This window comes from Cylas formicarius, unplaced genomic scaffold (assembly GCF_029955315.1).
Source record: "Cylas formicarius isolate icCylForm1 unplaced genomic scaffold, icCylForm1.1 PGA_scaffold_3__17_contigs__length_32017465, whole genome shotgun sequence".
Classification (NCBI taxonomy): Eukaryota; Metazoa; Arthropoda; class Insecta; order Coleoptera; family Brentidae; genus Cylas; species Cylas formicarius.
The window spans coordinates 19950480-19968471 of NW_026844326.1; the positions used below are offsets into that span (position 1 = coordinate 19950480).

General features: G+C 33.5%; 1 protein-coding gene across 1 annotated transcript in view; it reads right to left on the minus strand.

Annotated features, from left to right (window-relative positions):
- Positions 1 to 188: 188 nt before the first annotated feature.
- The window catches only part of LOC132699509 (uncharacterized), a 50189-nt gene continuing 32385 nt past the window's right edge, over positions 189 to 17992 (minus strand). Inside the window, exons 8-10 of the mRNA XM_060666263.1 lie at positions 13353 to 13615; positions 437 to 793; positions 189 to 385 (exon numbers count right to left, since the gene is read on the minus strand). Coding sequence (XP_060522246.1) covers positions 277 to 385; positions 437 to 793; positions 13353 to 13615 — 729 coding nt within the window. The 3' untranslated portion in view covers positions 189 to 276. The remainder of the gene's footprint in view (positions 386 to 436; positions 794 to 13352; positions 13616 to 17992) is intronic.

The window sequence follows — 17992 nt, forward strand, 5'->3', positions numbered from 1 at the left end:
TAAGTTGGTATTCCGTGAACGTTTTATATAAAATATTTTTTTAGTTTATTGCAAAAGTTGGCCTTAGAGTTTTGGTTGGTTTTGTTTGGATCAACTAACATGTTAAATTGTGTGCGTATCACATGTCTCTAATACTAGGAACCCGTTGGTCTCTTGAAATTAAAAAAAGTGCTTAAAACGACGATCATAACACAAGCATTTCTTTTATTGAGTTCGTTATTATAGCTATATAAAAATAAATGTCCGTATAAAAAACCAGATTTAATTTGTAAAAAATTACTGGTCGAGCTCTTCCGAATAAATTTTGTCGACGAAATCATTCAGAATTACCTTGAAGTCCCTAGCTAAATCGACGAGTACGTCATTCAACACGTCACCGGATATTCTGGAACCAATTTAAATGAGCACAGTGAAAAAATTGCCATCGGGGACGTACGTTTCCAGCAACACGCTCGGGTCGCAGTTCGTACTTTTCCTGTACATTAGGTCGTTCTTGCGATGCTTGTAAAAATCCAGCTTATATTGAATAACATTGATGGCGTATCTCTTTTCCAGAGGTTGCAGTGGTCTTCCCATTTTCCTAAGCCTGCTTATTTTGACGGCGTGACTTTTCGTTCCCTTTTGCGTCGCTTTCGCGATCGTTTCGATATCGGTTTGTGTTTCCGAATTGGTGCGAACTATTACCGCTCCATCAGATCTACCTTCGTCCTTTTCGCTCAATTCGGCCACCGAGTTGTCGTCTGTTATGCAAATCAATCGCGCGTTCTTCTCTCCGCTCACCGCGATCTTCGGCCTAATAAATAAAAAAAGGATATTCGAGTAAAACACTTTGAAACAAAAATTTTTCAAAACCGTCAAAAAATAAGGTCACACGCATCTATATACGGACGGTGCCGATAATGAAGGATTTTTTGTAGCGATATTTGATATGTGCATGCGCATTCGAAATCTCGTTTTCGACCAATAAGACCTGGCGGCATTCGTCGACCAACATGGCCGCTAATAATTCGTCAATTTGAAGGGTCTCAGTTGACTTTACTCCAGTATTTTTTCAAAATACGCTCAGATCTATCTCGAAAAGTAATTGTCGGGGGGTGGGGTGGGGGTGGGTTAAAAAAATTATGACTAAAGCGGACAAAAGAAAATGGTGGAAAGTATTTTCAAGTTCCTGGATGGGCCGCATTGTTTAATCTAAATGACGTTTTTTAAGAAATATTTTTATATTACAGATAACTAAAATGGACATCGTTGTAAAGCTGGGATAAAATCGATTCTTTTGGGCTAAATGATTTTTGCTCTCGGAAAAGTGGGGTGTTCCAACATTTTCGCAATTACCCCAGAGTGGAATCACTGAGAATGGCTCTTTTTAGGTTGTCAACGTGGCCCTGAGCAGGTTGATTAAGATTGCTTGAATCGCCACTAAACGGCGTTTTGCGACAACACTATAAATAAAAGTTATTTCAAGAAAAAGTTAAATGTAACGATATTACTTTTGTTGCAAAACAAAAGATACCCAAATATAAGTTTGACGCGTTAGTGTATAAAAAGAAATGCCCATCTGTCCACACGAAAATAGCAAAAATTATAATGGTGATATTTAAGCGCCAATCATATTAAGATTTATAGGGTATTTTATTTGTAAATAAACGCCTTTGTTGCAGTTACAATATGTGGCAGATAAAATTACCAGATATTTTCCGCGTTTGTTTTCATAAACTTATAGGTTTAACCCCCACCAAAAATGAAAATAAAGACAAAATCACGAATGGGATACTAGATATCGCACCGGAAAAACCTAACTGGAAATTTTTTTTCAAAATGTTCAATACGAGATGCAGATGAAAGTTTCGCCTTCCAAATAGGATTATAAATAATGCCAAGGACAACATTGTTTAAAAAACTATGGTTAAAATTAATAATTTGTTTTAAGAAACTATATTTCAATATGTAACTTAAATTTATTTAAAATTAATTTCCAGCACTCTCTTTTGACCGCTTTAGTCATAAGTTTTTACAATTACCTACTTTTACTTACAGCCGAGTCCCCTTCTTAATTGATAGCCACCCGGTACAATTTTACTTTTTTATTGATTTTGTCGCCTTACCGATTTGGATGTTGCGAGGAAACCATGAATTTGCGATTGAAGAATAGTTCGATATATTTCTAATATATGGGGAAAACAAAAAAAGCTCTCGACCACCTCAAACCGACGTTATACCGGTTAATGACTAATTAAAATATAAGTCAATAATAAACTTTACTTTCAAATTTTCAGATTCAAATAAAATTTCTTGCAGTCATATATGTATCACAAATCACATATCCGAGTGAAATAGATAAATATGTTCCACATACAACGCTGTAAACAAGCATAACTACATAGTTAGTATTCTTTCAGAGTGCATCGTGCAAGAAACGCTAGACGATTAAGGAAGAACTATTTATAACAGTGATCACACTTTCGTTCCACCATTAGGGCAAATTAATAATGTTACGATAATTGAGTGGAAGCATTGTTTAGCGTTCATGTACAGAGTGTGCACGAGGAATTTGTTCGAATCGCTCCACCAGTTTAGGGTGATACTTGCATAATGGAATTTTTTCCATTAATTTTCTGTTTCATTGATGAGACTAAGTCAAAATTCTGGTTAATTAATAAATTGAATAAAACGTATTTTCAAAAACTGTCAGCATTGCTTAAACATTGTCTCGGCTTTTCTATTGCTCTTTGTCAAATTAGTTAAGTATTATCAGTTTTTTTAATCTGGCAATTTTACTCTTTAATACGGTAAGAAGTTCAAAGGGAACTAAACTCCATTCCATTCATACTTATGTAAATATACCACAACCTTACAACTCTCTAGTACATATATCTAAAATATGTTTTTCTGGAGAAGTTTGAAATGAAACATTGGATTTTTTTTTAATATCCATGAATTTTTTTATTTGAATGCTAAAATAAAGGAAAATAAAATTTGTGCACTTGGATCATCCGGTATACGCGCCGTACGCTATAACCGACATTACCGCGGGTAATATTAATGGGGCTTAGTATAGTCGAGAATCATTGGCCACTAACAAGCTCCCGATTAAATTATTCATTTAAAGTAAATAAACGTCTGTGCGAATTCGTTTACGCATTGGTAACAAAATGGTAAGTCAAGTTTCGTTACTGTGTCGCCATAAGGACAAGCTAGTCACTTTTTTCACATCTATTTTTTTAAATTTGCGAATTGCAGGTTAGCTAAGAAACGAAAGCAACCAAATATAAACCAAATATCTTCATCCTTTTCAAAACAAGGAGACTAAATGTGTCATAATAGTATATGTCTCAGCAGGTAAGAACGATATGGGACACTTTTTTTTATCAATATTAGGAAAAATAAGTATATAAGTATAGTATATGCGGCCATCAGATATCTTTTTTTTAGTAATATGCGTAAATTTTCCCTCTCATTCAAAATTATTATTTCTGGAGAAGTTTTCTGGCATTTGCCTAAAATTATTTATTCTAAATGGCAAAGTCTTTGTTGCAAGTGGCCCCATAGGAAAACGTCGGGCCAAAAAAAAATTAGAATATTTGTGGAAGTTTGCATGGAAGAGTTTAAGATAGTCTCTAACCAAATACATTGTCGTTGTTATAAGGGTCTATGAAGTTATAAACGGGAGTTTTTAAAAACTGCAAACTAATATCGACATTCACGGTTTGGCCAAAAAAGGTCGTATTAATATGTTTTTATAAATGGCACACCACACGTTAATCTTGAAGTCTTGGTCATGAGAGTTTATAAGAAAATTACGATTTTGACAATGTTTGTGGCGTGACAGTTCTATTAGACGCTGGGTTACCCAGTTCCAAGGTAAATATTACTAAATTCAAAACAGTTTTGTTCTAATAAAATAGATAAAAAGTTACTTCTTATTCTTATAGTCTATATCTTTTCTTAACACTTCCAATATTCTTGAATTTATTTATTATTTTCTTAACAGTTCAATGGGTAGTTTTTTTATTATGGAAAAAGTGGATATCTGATTTTATGTTATATCTATATACACATATCTGTTTTTTTCCGCAAAATTAATATTAAAAAGGTTTTCCATAGGATTCTAATTTGCAGGGACTTATAAAAGTTTTTGGATTTTGCGAATTGTGAACCGTTCAAATTAAAAAATTCTCTGTAAATTAAAGGTTCGCGAGCAAATTTGGCAACATGTCCGCCCACAACGCACGACGTTATACTATTTTGCAATGCGATGCAATCGCCCGAGTTTATGTCTATTTAGATTTTCCGCGTAACGCAGAAAATATTTTTCTCGGTATAGAGTTTAAGTTATTTTCGCGTAAACAGCATAAAAACGCCGAAACGGCAACCCTGGACGCTTTGCACGCGGTACCACAACAACGGGGCCAATTCCATTTATTTTTATAATCCCTCGGATATATAACCGGCGTGTCATACTGGATTAATAAATATCGTTTTTACGGCGTGTCGTAGTTGATTTTTTGTGTAATTTTTAAAAATAGTACAATCGCATTATCCCCCTCCCCCATATGGACAAGGACAATTAAGAAACAGGGCGTGTATCGTAGCAGGACGGTGGACCCACTGATCTATTAGATGTAATGGAAGCCTTCCCTATGCAGTTAATACCGACTTATTGTAGCTTATATTAGGAATTTTTGTTTATATTTCCGAAACTTTAAAATATGCCGAGTTCGAATTAAAAAGGTTATAAAATTCTTTTACATCACCATTTTAAGGTTAAACGAAGATATCACTACGTCACTGAGTTTAGCAAAATTTGGTGTTATAAAAAAGCGTTTTGGCATAATTAAATAAAATAATTTGTTAATTTAAAAGGCAAGTTGGAGCTATTTAAGTGGTCAAACTGTAGAATTAAACACACAACATCCAAGAAAAAACACGGAAAAAATTTGGGCTCAGATTTCTATTATTTCAAAGCATTATCAAATTTTAAAACAAGAGGGAGTCGAAATACAAAGGAATTTTTATTTTTATTGATACTGTCTTACATATTTTGTTGAAATTTGATAGGACCTTGCGATGCATAGAAATTTTTTTTTTGTTTGAGTGAAAATTATTTTTACTACTTTCACCAGTAGAGGCGGGGTATGCCACTACTTTATTGAAAAATGATTTGCATTTTTAAAACAGACACGAAATTCATAGAATTAAATTAAAAGTGAAATAAATATTCGTAATATTCATATGAAAAACTAACATCAAACAACGTGAACAAAATTAAAAAAAAAAATTCTAGATTATATGTTATTCTCATTGCGTTTTTTTTGTATCGATTGCGGACCTACATCGATATAAACTTTTTTTCTTAAAATCATCGAAGGAATCACACCACTATCAGCATCTTATTGTGTAACACACTGTATAAGCAAAATGTGTAATTTTTTGCCTATATCCTGATTCGTTTAAAAGTTGTAGCGTTCCCTTGTTAAAATTAATTGCACTTTGCTAATTTATGAAATAAACGGAGCCGAAAGTTAAATCGTTTTTGGAAATCGTTAGCTTAATAGTGAGTGCTTGGCGCTTGCGCGATAACCCTTTATGATATCAAAGGGAATATTCACAGAAATAGATTTAAAATAAAGTGCCTTGACGTTAAGTTAATTGATTTAAAAACGTATCTTAAATTTTTCGCTTAATCCTCAGTTTATACTGCGGCATTCGCTGGGGCAATAAACATTATCAGATAAAATCGTTACAACACGGAATGAGATCATTCCCTATTTAGGGCTAAGCGAAAAGGTAAAAGAATCGGGAGACGTCGCCGATAATGACAGTTTGGAGCTAAAATTCAACACAGTGTGGTGCAACACGTATTCCAGATCTACAATCCAAATCGACATGGTAAGTTGCTTTCTCCCATTTGTAATAACGCGCCTTATTTAAATCCGCTTACACCATAGTTTAAAAAACCTGCTCACGCGCCTATTAGACGGTCCAAACCGCTTACATGTAATTTAAAATTTTATTTTCGACTCCACGGTTTATTATTTTACAAGTACAATTCAAGCCAGTTTTGTTGCTTCACAGTTCGAAAAATCCAAATCCGGTTATCACTATTATCGTTTTCTGTGGATACGTTATTCTGTGGATACGTTACAAACCCACTTTGAAATCTAAATTTGCATAGAATAGAAATCGTTAGTCGTTCTATAGAACACTTAGATTATACTTAATTTTATATACTTTGACGCTATCAGACATAATTTACCAACGACACGGATATAGTACGTGATTATAGTACTACACCCTCAATTCGGACTACCAATACTCGAATAATGCAAAATGCAAATTAAATTACATGTCATATTTTTAGGGTTGTGCGCAATCTCGAGATTCCAAAGAAAAACTAACGATCCAGGTAAAAAAAACTGCATGAATATTTAACTTTCCAAGGTGAAATGGGGATTGAATCTTCTTACTTCTTCTTCTGTGGTCCTTTCTCTTGGTGACTAATGGCATATTTGTTCGTAATGGTTAGTGGCTATCATGTTATACTGGAAATTTCTCCTTGATGCTTTATCCATGCCAAACGGATGGAGGAGAGCTTTACATTTCGTTGTGCTTTTTCCATATTTATGTTCAGCTTAAATAAATTAGGAATTACCACATTCGATGTACTATACGATATTTGTATAGTTATATGGCTTTATAGGTACAGTTCATTAGGTTTTGATTTAATTTAGTTTAAGCAAATCTGGCAAAAAATTGCAAATAAATAAATAAAAAATCTATTATACTTTCGAACATTAACATTTATTACACAAAAAATAATCCTTATTTCTCTTGGCTGCTATACTCCAATTACTTTACATATAGTGACGTAATCAAAAATGATTTTTAGAAAACTGGCAAAGAACTCTGACTGGATTTTACCAAAACTCAATACCTTTATCCATTTTGAAAATCATAGTACTTACGAAATTCTTAAACTAAACGCAAAAAATCGGAAGAAAATCCAACCGATTTACATTTATTGATTTTATGAATTGAAGACTTTCAAAAAGAAAAAATGTGACAATTTTTAAAAGTTGTTATTTTCGAAAGTTATTTTTTTACTATTTTTCGAGAATCCTCACCTTATTCCTTCTTTAAAAATAAAAAAAAATAAATACAATCTTAGCTTGGCACTTCTCCATCCGACAATAGAAAGCATTTAATATTAGATAAAGAGATTCAATTTTTCCTATCACTAACATTTCTCTTTTTTAAATTAATGTTACTAAACTTAAATTATATAAAATATCTAAACATTGAAAGTTTGCAAAAAACTCTATTTATTATTAAAATTTTGTCAAAAATGATCCTTACTTATGTAATTTAAATCAGAGGAAAAATATATTATTAAAAATGAAATGTTGTCCAAACAATTCCAACAGTTCATCGATTAATCCCGAAAGCCTTAAACAATTTGACAATTAAAAATATCAGAACTTGATAGATCAAATTTTGATTTAATGTTTTTTATTACCAAATCGTAAGGTTTAAGAAAAACACCTCATTTTTGTTAAGTTAAACGAACGAACGAACATATCCATTAAGCAATATATAATGAGACACCCGATACATATATCAAATGTTTGAGCAGTGTTCACGTCACCTCAGATAGTTTCAAAAATGAGATTCTTTGGCAAGGATCTTTTTCATTCACCATAAATCGAACATCATCAAGCGTGGGTGAGAATTCAGCCGTTCAAGGTTTCGGTTACTCCATTATTACTCATTCTAGTTTATCGCGCCTATTTTATGCCCAATTTGGGCACGCGGTCCAAGTTGCCGCCGACTGGCCACGGTTGGTCGCGATTACGAACAATAAGAGCGAGTGGGTTTTTTGAAAACGGCGGAGGTGCGAAATTCGATCATTATTTTCGTTCGTAATGGGCAGGCATCACATCGTATCGGATGCGAGAAAAAATATTGATATGCAGTTTTCACTGAATCTAACTTTGATTCAAGCTTTTACATGTTTCCATAATACAATTTTTATTCTTCATATTAAAATGACAATAATTTTTAATAAATGTCAATTTGTGTTTAACCGAATATCCCGGAAATATATTTTTTCAGAAATTTTGACTGTATTTTTACAACTAAATAGACGTGAGACGTGAGACAACCGAGTGACAATATTTTCATGTCTTCGGTTTTATTTTCGAATGAATGATTTTTCGTTTTATGTCAACCGAAAAGACCGTTAAATTTACTGGAGCCGTTGTTAAATATAATTGCTGTCATATTTTCTCGTTTAATTTATGACAATTTTTTAGTATATTCCAGGAGTTATTTAAAATTTAATAACGTAATAAAAAACAATATCCTATAAATGGCTACTTTGTTTACCTGTGAATGTTGCAAAATATTAAACCCTTTTTTCGAATGTAAACTCTGCATAGAACAATAAATTTGTTTTTAGTATTCGAAATGTAGTAATTTATAAACATTGTCCTTAATCCTGTACGTAATAAGCAAATGTCAGTAGGCTGGTTAGTTAATAATGCATCAATAAACAAAAGCGTAAATAAATACCTTGTTTTCTATTGCAAAAGAATAATGTTACATTTTTTCTAAAATCTTATCCATACTTAAAGATAATGGTGCGTGTTTAAATAAGAAAAAGGGAGAGGAACTAAAAATCTACAGTATCTGTTATGTTTGCTCAAAGCTCTATTAGGGCATCATTAAACAAATGCTAACTGCACTAAATAAAACGCATCGGTTCACCTTAACTATAAGATAATACAAGCAACATCGACGCGTTTGGATCTGAACAATTAAATTGTTAATATGTTTTTCTTTTCTAATAATGTTATTTGTTATAGTTTTTATTTTCAATTTAAAGTTTTATTAAATGCGGGCAAGAGCCATAAATGAGAGTGAATACTGTGAAAATTCAAAATAATCGAAATGATTGTTTATCACAAAGTTATAATTTTTAATTTTAATTTAATTTTTATAGTCGTATCCTTTCTAGGAGCTTCCTATTACTATTCTTCATGATAAAAATTGCTTCTATAATTTTTTAAATAGGTCTTCCTCCAACAGGAAACTTATTCAAATAAAATTATAAAATATTTCGTAAATTGTGATATTTCTTAAAATGACAAAAATGCGCCATTTCTAATAAAAAGTTGCAACGACCAATTGCTTAAAAAATTGTCAATTTTTTCCAATAGCGTAGCTCAGAAACTACACGTGCTCAAAAAGTTGCCATAAAAACACCCTGCACGTCTCCCTATTTTTGAGCAAGGGGAGTGGGAGGAAATTCGAATCATTTAATGAATTAAAATGGTTATAAGGAGTTTGACAACAACGATTTTGGGCGAGGTGAAAAGAAGTATTAGATTCCGCGATCTTTGTCTCTCGCTCGCGTAGTCAAAATTATCCATTTCCCGGTTTTTTTCCTGCTCAAGTCGGTGGCCACCGAATTTTCGTCGGACATATACCGCGCGTTCAGTCGTATCGTGACTCTCCGATAAATCGGCGCCTGTAAAATCTCGAAAGTGCATACCGTTTCGCGCCTTTTTCGGGGGTATATATACCAGAAACTTTTATCCGTAATTGAAAATGGTAAGACGCGAACGACATTTTACAAGTACAGTGTGTCCCATTTTAGGCTTGTTATTAGCATTTCAAAAATATATATAACACCTATTTCAAATACAAAGCATATATCTTTCATTTTATTTTTTCATTAATAGAAAATGTCAATTTAATTTAAAATTAAAGATATAAATATGCATTGTATTTAAAATACCTTTAGTTATGTTTAGTTTTGGCTAGTTGTATATCAAAATTTGTTTTGAGTTCGTTTTTCGATAAATTTCATAAAAAAAGCAGGCTTAAGTCACGAAATGCGCTATGTTTATTAAGGGAAATACTTAGTCGAAATGGGACACACTTGTTTTTTGCTTTTTATTTTTCCGTAAATTTTTATAAGGTTTCCTTTCCTTTCTTTCCTCCTTTTCGTCTAACAACGCGACATGTGGACAAAAAGAGGCAATTCCGAAGAAACTTATTCAGAGCCATAAAACTTTTCTGGTTTTCTAAAATATTTATTAGTCTCTGGTTAAAGTCCCTTAGAGCAGTAACACTTATCTGCTTTCTATTAGTGGTTTCTATTATTAGTCTCTGGTAATGTAATTTTCGATATAAATCACTTTTTTCTCATTTAGTTGACCCCGGTGTCTTTAAAATCACAGTTACCCATACAATTCCACTGAAAAAGTGGTCACCAAACTTTGTATACTAAACTAAAAAATACGGAGTCTCTTGTAAATGCTGATTATAACTACGAAATGATATGCTGTGGAGCTGCAGCAGATTTTCATTGGAGTTGTCGAGCTTCACTTCTTGAACAAATGGCAACAAGGAACAAAAACAACAAAATATGAACCCAACAAATTTGTAGGTATATAGTAATGGTCCATTGAAAATGGTGATGGAAGACGATTTATGCACAACTTTAAAAGTATCGATAAGGAGATAAGAATGTGAATTCCGACTGAAACTCGTGAAAACTACTCGATTATGTCCTATCAACAAATTTGTAAAAAAACGTGTGACGGGTGAAAAAGCTAAAAAGTATTTTGTGAATAAGACGGAAAACGACTCTATATTGAATTTGGACGATATGACGAATGCTCAGGGGATTCAATAAAGTCCCTCGCATTTCATATGCACCGTGAAACAAAATTTCCTATAGCCTTGTTACGATTCTTTTTAACAACTGTCACCATTCGGCCCTAATGTTTTCCCAAATTTTTAGAAAAACTGTAATTCTGTTGCAGCTCTTTGCCAACAAGCGAAATCAGCGACCAAGTGTATGTATTTTTTGGACGTGTTCGGTGTATCTTTTTTTCCTTCATCAGACAAAAATTTGAATTTCATACACACAAATCAGACAGGCAGAATTTTTGTGGCAGCCTGCTTCGTCTTCTCTTTGCCTACACATCGCGATCTCATTAAACAAACTCATCTTTTTTCAGGACACACATACAAGTGCAAAGTTCTACATATACAGTATGCAGGACCTTTCACCGTCTCACGATTTCCACTAACCATATTTTTCTCAAGTCGTATTACCGCTAACACCAATTTTCAGCATGTCAAATTGAAAGCGTTATCATTGTTTTTTAAATTTGTATGTATTTGTGGTTTTATCGAGTGAGTATACGAAAAATTATAGGAAGAATAAGTCAAGTTTGCTTTGTTAGAAAGATAATTATTTTTGTTGTCTTTCTCTATAAGATTTGTTAGAGCTGAGTCGAAGGCATTCCCTATAGTAAATCTAGGCATATATAATCGGTTAAATTTACAATATCTCCAATAAATGTCAGATTGTCAGAAAAAGTGATTTGAGACTCTATAATATCGTCTTTTTACTTTGTTCCAGTCCTTAACCGCAATTCGATTCGCTACATATTTTGCATCTTGGAAGAGAGCCAACTTTATTATTTTATCCTCAATTATCTTTTACTAAAATCCAATATTAGTCAAAAGGTTAAAACGTTTTCAAATCAAACAGAGAATATAAATAACTGTTTACTGGAAAGCAGAGGCAAAAAGTGTATATTGAGTTTTTGAAGTGTAATATAGGTATAATAAATGATCAATTCATGATTTTAAGAATTGCCGGAAAAAAATTTAAAAAATACAACAAAAAACTTAAAAATCTCCCAAGGAGGCATGTTTTTAATTCTTCAAACTGTCGAACTTCTGCAACAAAAAACCGACTCACTGTATATAACGGACTCAGCTCGGAAATTATAGAACATAATAATACAGGTTTTTTGTTTAAATACTTTTTAAGTTTTCCCAATTAGTTAACAATGTTGCAACACGGCGTCGAAGTTGTATGAAAGTATTTAAATATTTTTATAGTTGCTATTTTTAATAATATGAAAGGATTTAATATTTTTAGTAGGATTTTTGTTAGCTTTCCAAAAATATAATACATAAGAGTTATTTTAAATACAAATCATTTAATTTTTAATTAATTTTATTGCGTTGGCCATGGAAAATACAGTTTTTTTTACATACATTACATAATTTATTGCAAAAAGTAAGTTTCCTGTCACAATAGACTTGTGTGGGTATGCAATATTAAATGTACATTGATAATACACCCAATTATATTGACCCTATTTTATCGAATTTCTCATAATCGTTATATTTGGGTTTAACATGAGCCATGACAGTAGGAAGAGATGGCAGAAATTAAAATAATAATTAAATGGTATGACTGTTTGGAAACTAAATACTTAAGTTTAATTCGTATGTCAAAATTTATGGGTTTTAGTTATGACATTTCTGTTTGGACCACCTGAGATTTCATAAAAATACTTTTATAAAAATGCCTTCGTGACTCAAGCCTTGAGCCGCAATCCACTAGCTTTATTAAAACCTAAACCATAAAAAACGCAGGGACATTTTAATTGTGTCAATGGATATAGAATTTTTTAATTTGAAGATATGTTTTATATCTAGCTTTTGAAGAGGAAGCAGAATCAGAAAGATGACCCCTGTCAAATGTGTATATTTTCATCTTTCTGAAGATATCTTTAAATTATGCATTCAAAAATATAAGGTTTCAGACTTTCTTATTTCCTATTTTGGAATTTGGAATTTGAATTTGGAAACGATGTTTTCTATGTAATTTTCGACAGGAAGTTGAATCAACTTAGACCGATAACACCTATCAAATGTCAAAGATATGAACCACTCCATGTTTCATTTCTCTGGACCAATCTTTCCATTCTGAATTCATAAATATGGGCTATTGGACATTTTTAACTCGCTCTTCAAAAGTTACATAAAAATTTAAGAGAGCAAATAAGAAACTTAAAATGATGCTCCTATAGTGTCGGATGACCCTAATCGATCGAAATCTCATCTACTTTTATCATGGAATCTGACAAAACAAATGCTTTCGATTTTAAATACTTAAACCCGCGTAACAAAAAGTACTGAAATTCGCGACTTTGTTAATATTCTCAGGTGAATCGGGCCGACAGTGATACTTTATATAAACCATCCTCCCATCCTGGTATTTAGATCAGTGGGGTGAGGTTATAGGGATTGCTGCACTTTCCGAGTAAAAATAGTGAACTAGGAGATTGTTGTACCTCGCGTCTATTTTTAAAGTTTGATATCCATTCCGGCGATTATTTTCCCCATTCTAAATTAATCGGTTGCTTATTTTCGGGCGGCCGGTTATTTTTCAAACGCGACGCATGATAAATAGAACGGGAATTAACCAAACCAAAAATAGCGTCCAATTTCAACAAACGCAAATTCGTGTAACTTACTCTTTTCTTTTCGATTTTCCGTTTTCGCTTTGATGGTTTTCGATAGTCTTGGAGTTGCCGACAATTTCCAAAGTTAGGCGTTGGTTATTCCCAGTCTGTTCGTTATCGGCAGAGGCGACGAGTAGTTCCCTTAATATCTGACCGCCCTCTTCTGTTCTTAATATATTTAAAGCATCTGGATCGCCGCAGTCACGGCCATTGCTCTGACGTCTCAACGACCATTGCAATAATTTAATGAGAAGTGCTTCCTTGTTCGCAGCTCCCTGAAAATTTGAAACATTTGTTACTGTGTGTTTTGTTAGGACTCTAATAAAACTAGGACCCTTTTGAGGTCACTTTTATTAATCTTTCTTTAATTTCACCATTCCTTCGTCGTATTTCCTCACGCAGCGACTGCTATAGAATTGCCAGAAATAATAAATTGCTAACACATCTACAATATGCAATATTTGCCAACCAAATCTGGAGAAAAATTTCATTTAAAGTATATATTCTGCAATATAGGCTAAAAAATCCATAAAATCGCCAGAATAGCAAACCATATAAGTGTTTCATTTTTATTCCTTGATGGACTTATTTTCGGCGGAAACGCAACGGCATCAAAAAATGGCGAAATACTTTAAACGTCTTCCTATATTTTCCAAAAAATGAACATTCTGCGTTCGCCTTACACTCACATTCCGTATAACAAAAAGGGGACGTAAGTATAAAAATCTGACACCACTGACTCACTTGATGAAACTAACCTTTTTTTTTAAACTGGTTGTTTTTGATTGGATTGGATTATATCTTTTGAGTTCCGTCCATACATCTCGACAATAGTTGTAGTTATTGTTTCTTTTTTTTGTCTTAAACTTCTATTACGTTTTTCTAAACAAAAATACTGAATACTCTGCAATTAAACTATTAAACTATTACTTAACTTACTTAAAGCGTATACAAAGTAACATAACAATGGAGTAATTCCAATTGTATATTGACTATATCGTCACCCTTGAAATAATTTCCTTCTGAAGTTATATATGAAGTTATGGAGATGGTTCTTTCATTCTTCATAGGAGCACTGAACCTCCGATTCTGGAACAGCTCTCAGCTTTTCGTTTACAGCCGACTGTTCCAAAAATCACGTCCTTTGAAATGATTTTTTAACTTCGGGAAGACAAAAAATTCGTAAGGTCGGGCGAATAAGCAATACAAATGTTTTTTATGGCCCAAAAATCGTTTATTGCTGTGCGATAAGAAGCATTGTCGTGGTCTAACATCCGATTGTTCTTGATGTTTTGTTTCACACGCTGGATCCTTCAAAAAATTCCCTCTAAAAGTGTCGATTGATTTGACTTTCAGTTGTGAATCAAATTCGATTGTTACACACACGGCCATTAACCGATGATCTGAACGCACAACATTTATGTCAACATTTTCATCAGTTCTTGAAGATCAAGGCTTCGTGGTTCTTCCTTCTGAACATGCCTTAAACCTCCAAGCTCAGCGTTGTGCTCGAAATTGAGGTCACTCATTTTCAGAACTTAATAGAAAAAAATTTTTCCTAAAAAAAAAATCGCCACGGAAAAACAAATGACTGGTGCGAGTTGAACCCTCCTCCCCACCCAGTTCACTGAATCCAGTGTTGCCAGATAGGTTACGTTCCATTTCATGACTTAATTTACAGACCTCGTATTTAAAAATATTGTCTACTGATACAATATGCATATAATTTAATGATTATTAAATACTATTTTCTTTATTATTATCACGCAAAAATACGAATTTGCAAAAAATGTACCCACTAAAGATTGAACGACAAGGAGGGGGCTGCCTCCAACTGATTTCTGCCGGAAGGCACGTTTACTCGTACCCCCCGAAAAAGGCAAAATTTATGCCGCAGAACGCGATGGGCCCAGCAAACTCGGTACCTTATCTCGTACCAGCCACACGCGAAATTATCATGACGAGTTCGCGGCGGACAAAAATAGACCGATCGATCGTTTTCACCAAACGAGGCTGCGGTTTTTCCGCTTTCCGCGCCACGCGAGTTTATCATTCTGGCGATGACGTAACGCAGAAGACGGGCTGGTTGTTCAGTGTCATAAACTGTCATCCCCTCGGAAAAGTCAGTCGCGAATATTTTTTTGAAAAGTTGCCGCGGCAGTGATTTACTTATTATGGTATGTAAATCCGTGAGGTTAACAATATTTTTGACATTTAACGCGCGTTTCCAAACATTTATGCGAATAACAGTTTTATTATTTTAATTTGAACCCCATTTAAAATTATAAACAGTTAGGAACAGTAGCAGTAAATGTTTTTACGTACTTTTACGTTTAAGAATATAAACGTTGACTTAATTCGTTAATTAATTGTGCTTCGTAATTGGTTATTTTTATACAGGGTGTCCGAAACAAAGACGGAGATATTTTGAAGTGTAATTGCTTGTTAAAAATATGAAAAAAAAAAGTTTTTATATACATGGGTGCGGAAATGCCGAGTTTTCAAGTCGCAGGCTGTTAAGTTGAAAAAAAAATCGTATTCTAATCAAATTACTTTTATGAACAATGAAGCTCCTCTTCGTTTTAGTACATCTGTCAGAATTCATTTGAATAACGCCTTTATTAAAAATTATTGAATTGTCGACCAGTAACGATGTTGCTAAATTTTCTGAACCGCATTTTGTTGACAAGGAATCTGAAGTTTATAGGGTAAAATAATACACAGTGAATTTTGATGTTATAGAAATAAGTACTAACGATCGATTGACAACAAGTAGCAATTGACTGTATAATAATCATTTTTAACATGTTTTTTAAGAAAACATTTGGACAACTCAGGACGTATAATCTTCCACAGGCTTCTGAATACTTTTTGCAAAACTTATGGATTCCTCCTGCGTCTGTTTTTGCTGAGTCGAACTTGCTGACTTTTCGCCATCATTGGCTTCTTCACAGCTTGACTGAAACCGGGTCGTATTTTACTCTGTACCTGCTTATATATTGTTTGAGAGGGGCCGAGCTACATGAAGGGCATAAACACCATCTCGGATGACTGATTCCCATATTGATGACAGATAAAGACCTGAATCGCGGTTAAGATTGGTAGGTTGTTTATAGATTTCCATAGACTCCTTAAAAAAACCAAAATCTCCTAAACCTAATATTGCAAAGCCTGAACGCATTGCCCTAAAATCTAAAAGCAGATAAAGGAAATGCTAAGGTGGTCATGAGCGCAAATGAATATCAGGAAAAGATTCAAGATATTCTTACAGATGGATAATATCGTCAACTTAAAAAAGATTTTACGTCGTCTATGAGAATCTGTGAAAAAATCTGTCACCCCCCACGACTCTAAAATTCCTCGTCTCTACGGACTCTCAAAGATTCATAAACCAAGAGTACCCCTTCAGCACCATTGGTTCCCCAACATATTCTCTAGCAAAATATCTAGCTTCTTTATTAAAACCCTTTACAGGGAAAACTGATAGCTTCGCACCTAATGCCTTTCATTTCATTGAACAATTAAAAAGCATTACACAAGATACTCTAGTTATTTTCGATGTAGAATCCCTGTTTACCAAAGTTCTTATTCCTGAAACTGTCAACATCATTTCAGAAATATTAAAATCCGAGAATCTAGAACCAAACCTTCTCAGCTTAATCGAAAAATGCTTGTCTGGAACATATTTTTCTTATAACTGTCAAATTTTTGAACAAACTTCGGGAACAGCTATGGGTTCTCCACTATCACCAGTCATCGTATATTTATGGAAGGCCTTTGAAAAGAAAGCTCTCGACACCTTTCATCTAAAACCAAAATTATGGAAACGCTATGTCGATGATACCTTTGTTATTTGGCCTCGTGGTCAAGAAACCCTAGTAGATTTTCTTAGACATTTAAACTCTATACATCCTAACATACGTTTTACCATTAAGTTGAAAAATAATAATAACCTTCCATTCTTAGATATTCTTTTCAATAGAAAATCAGACCTAACATTGGGTCATCGTGTTTACAGAAAACCTACTCACACAGACCGATGGTCACATCACAATTCGATCCAAAAATCATCGGTTATCAATAGTATCAGTAGTATACAGAGCCGTAAAACGATCTCAGTCCGAGTCACTGAACCCAGAACTACAAGAACACAATCACGGAACCGGACATAAAATTTTATTCGATAAAACTAAAATTCTTGCATGTAATCAATTCTTCTACCAACGAAAAATCCGGGAGTCTACAGAAATCTGTACAACAGAGTACAGATTAAAATACGGGCCAGTTTTCAGTGTCAAGCTCTGAAGAAGCCAACGTGATGATTGGCGAAACGTCAGCAAGTTCGTCTCGGCAAAAACCGACGCAGGAGGAATCCAGAAGTTTTGTACAAAGTAATGGAATCACCATCTAAAACATCTCGGTCTGTTTTTCGAACATCCTGTATAAATGCAAAAATTGCGAATATTTGGCGTACGTTATACGTACATTGACATTTCAATAATAAACCTTGGTTTAATGATGGTGGAAAATTATACCAGCGGTTCTTTACAATTCTTAAGATTGAAAAGTATAATTGATTATACGAGGGTGCGCTGATAAGTTTCGGTCCTGAAAATTAGAACAACTTACTCGCTGTTCTCAAATATCGGTCC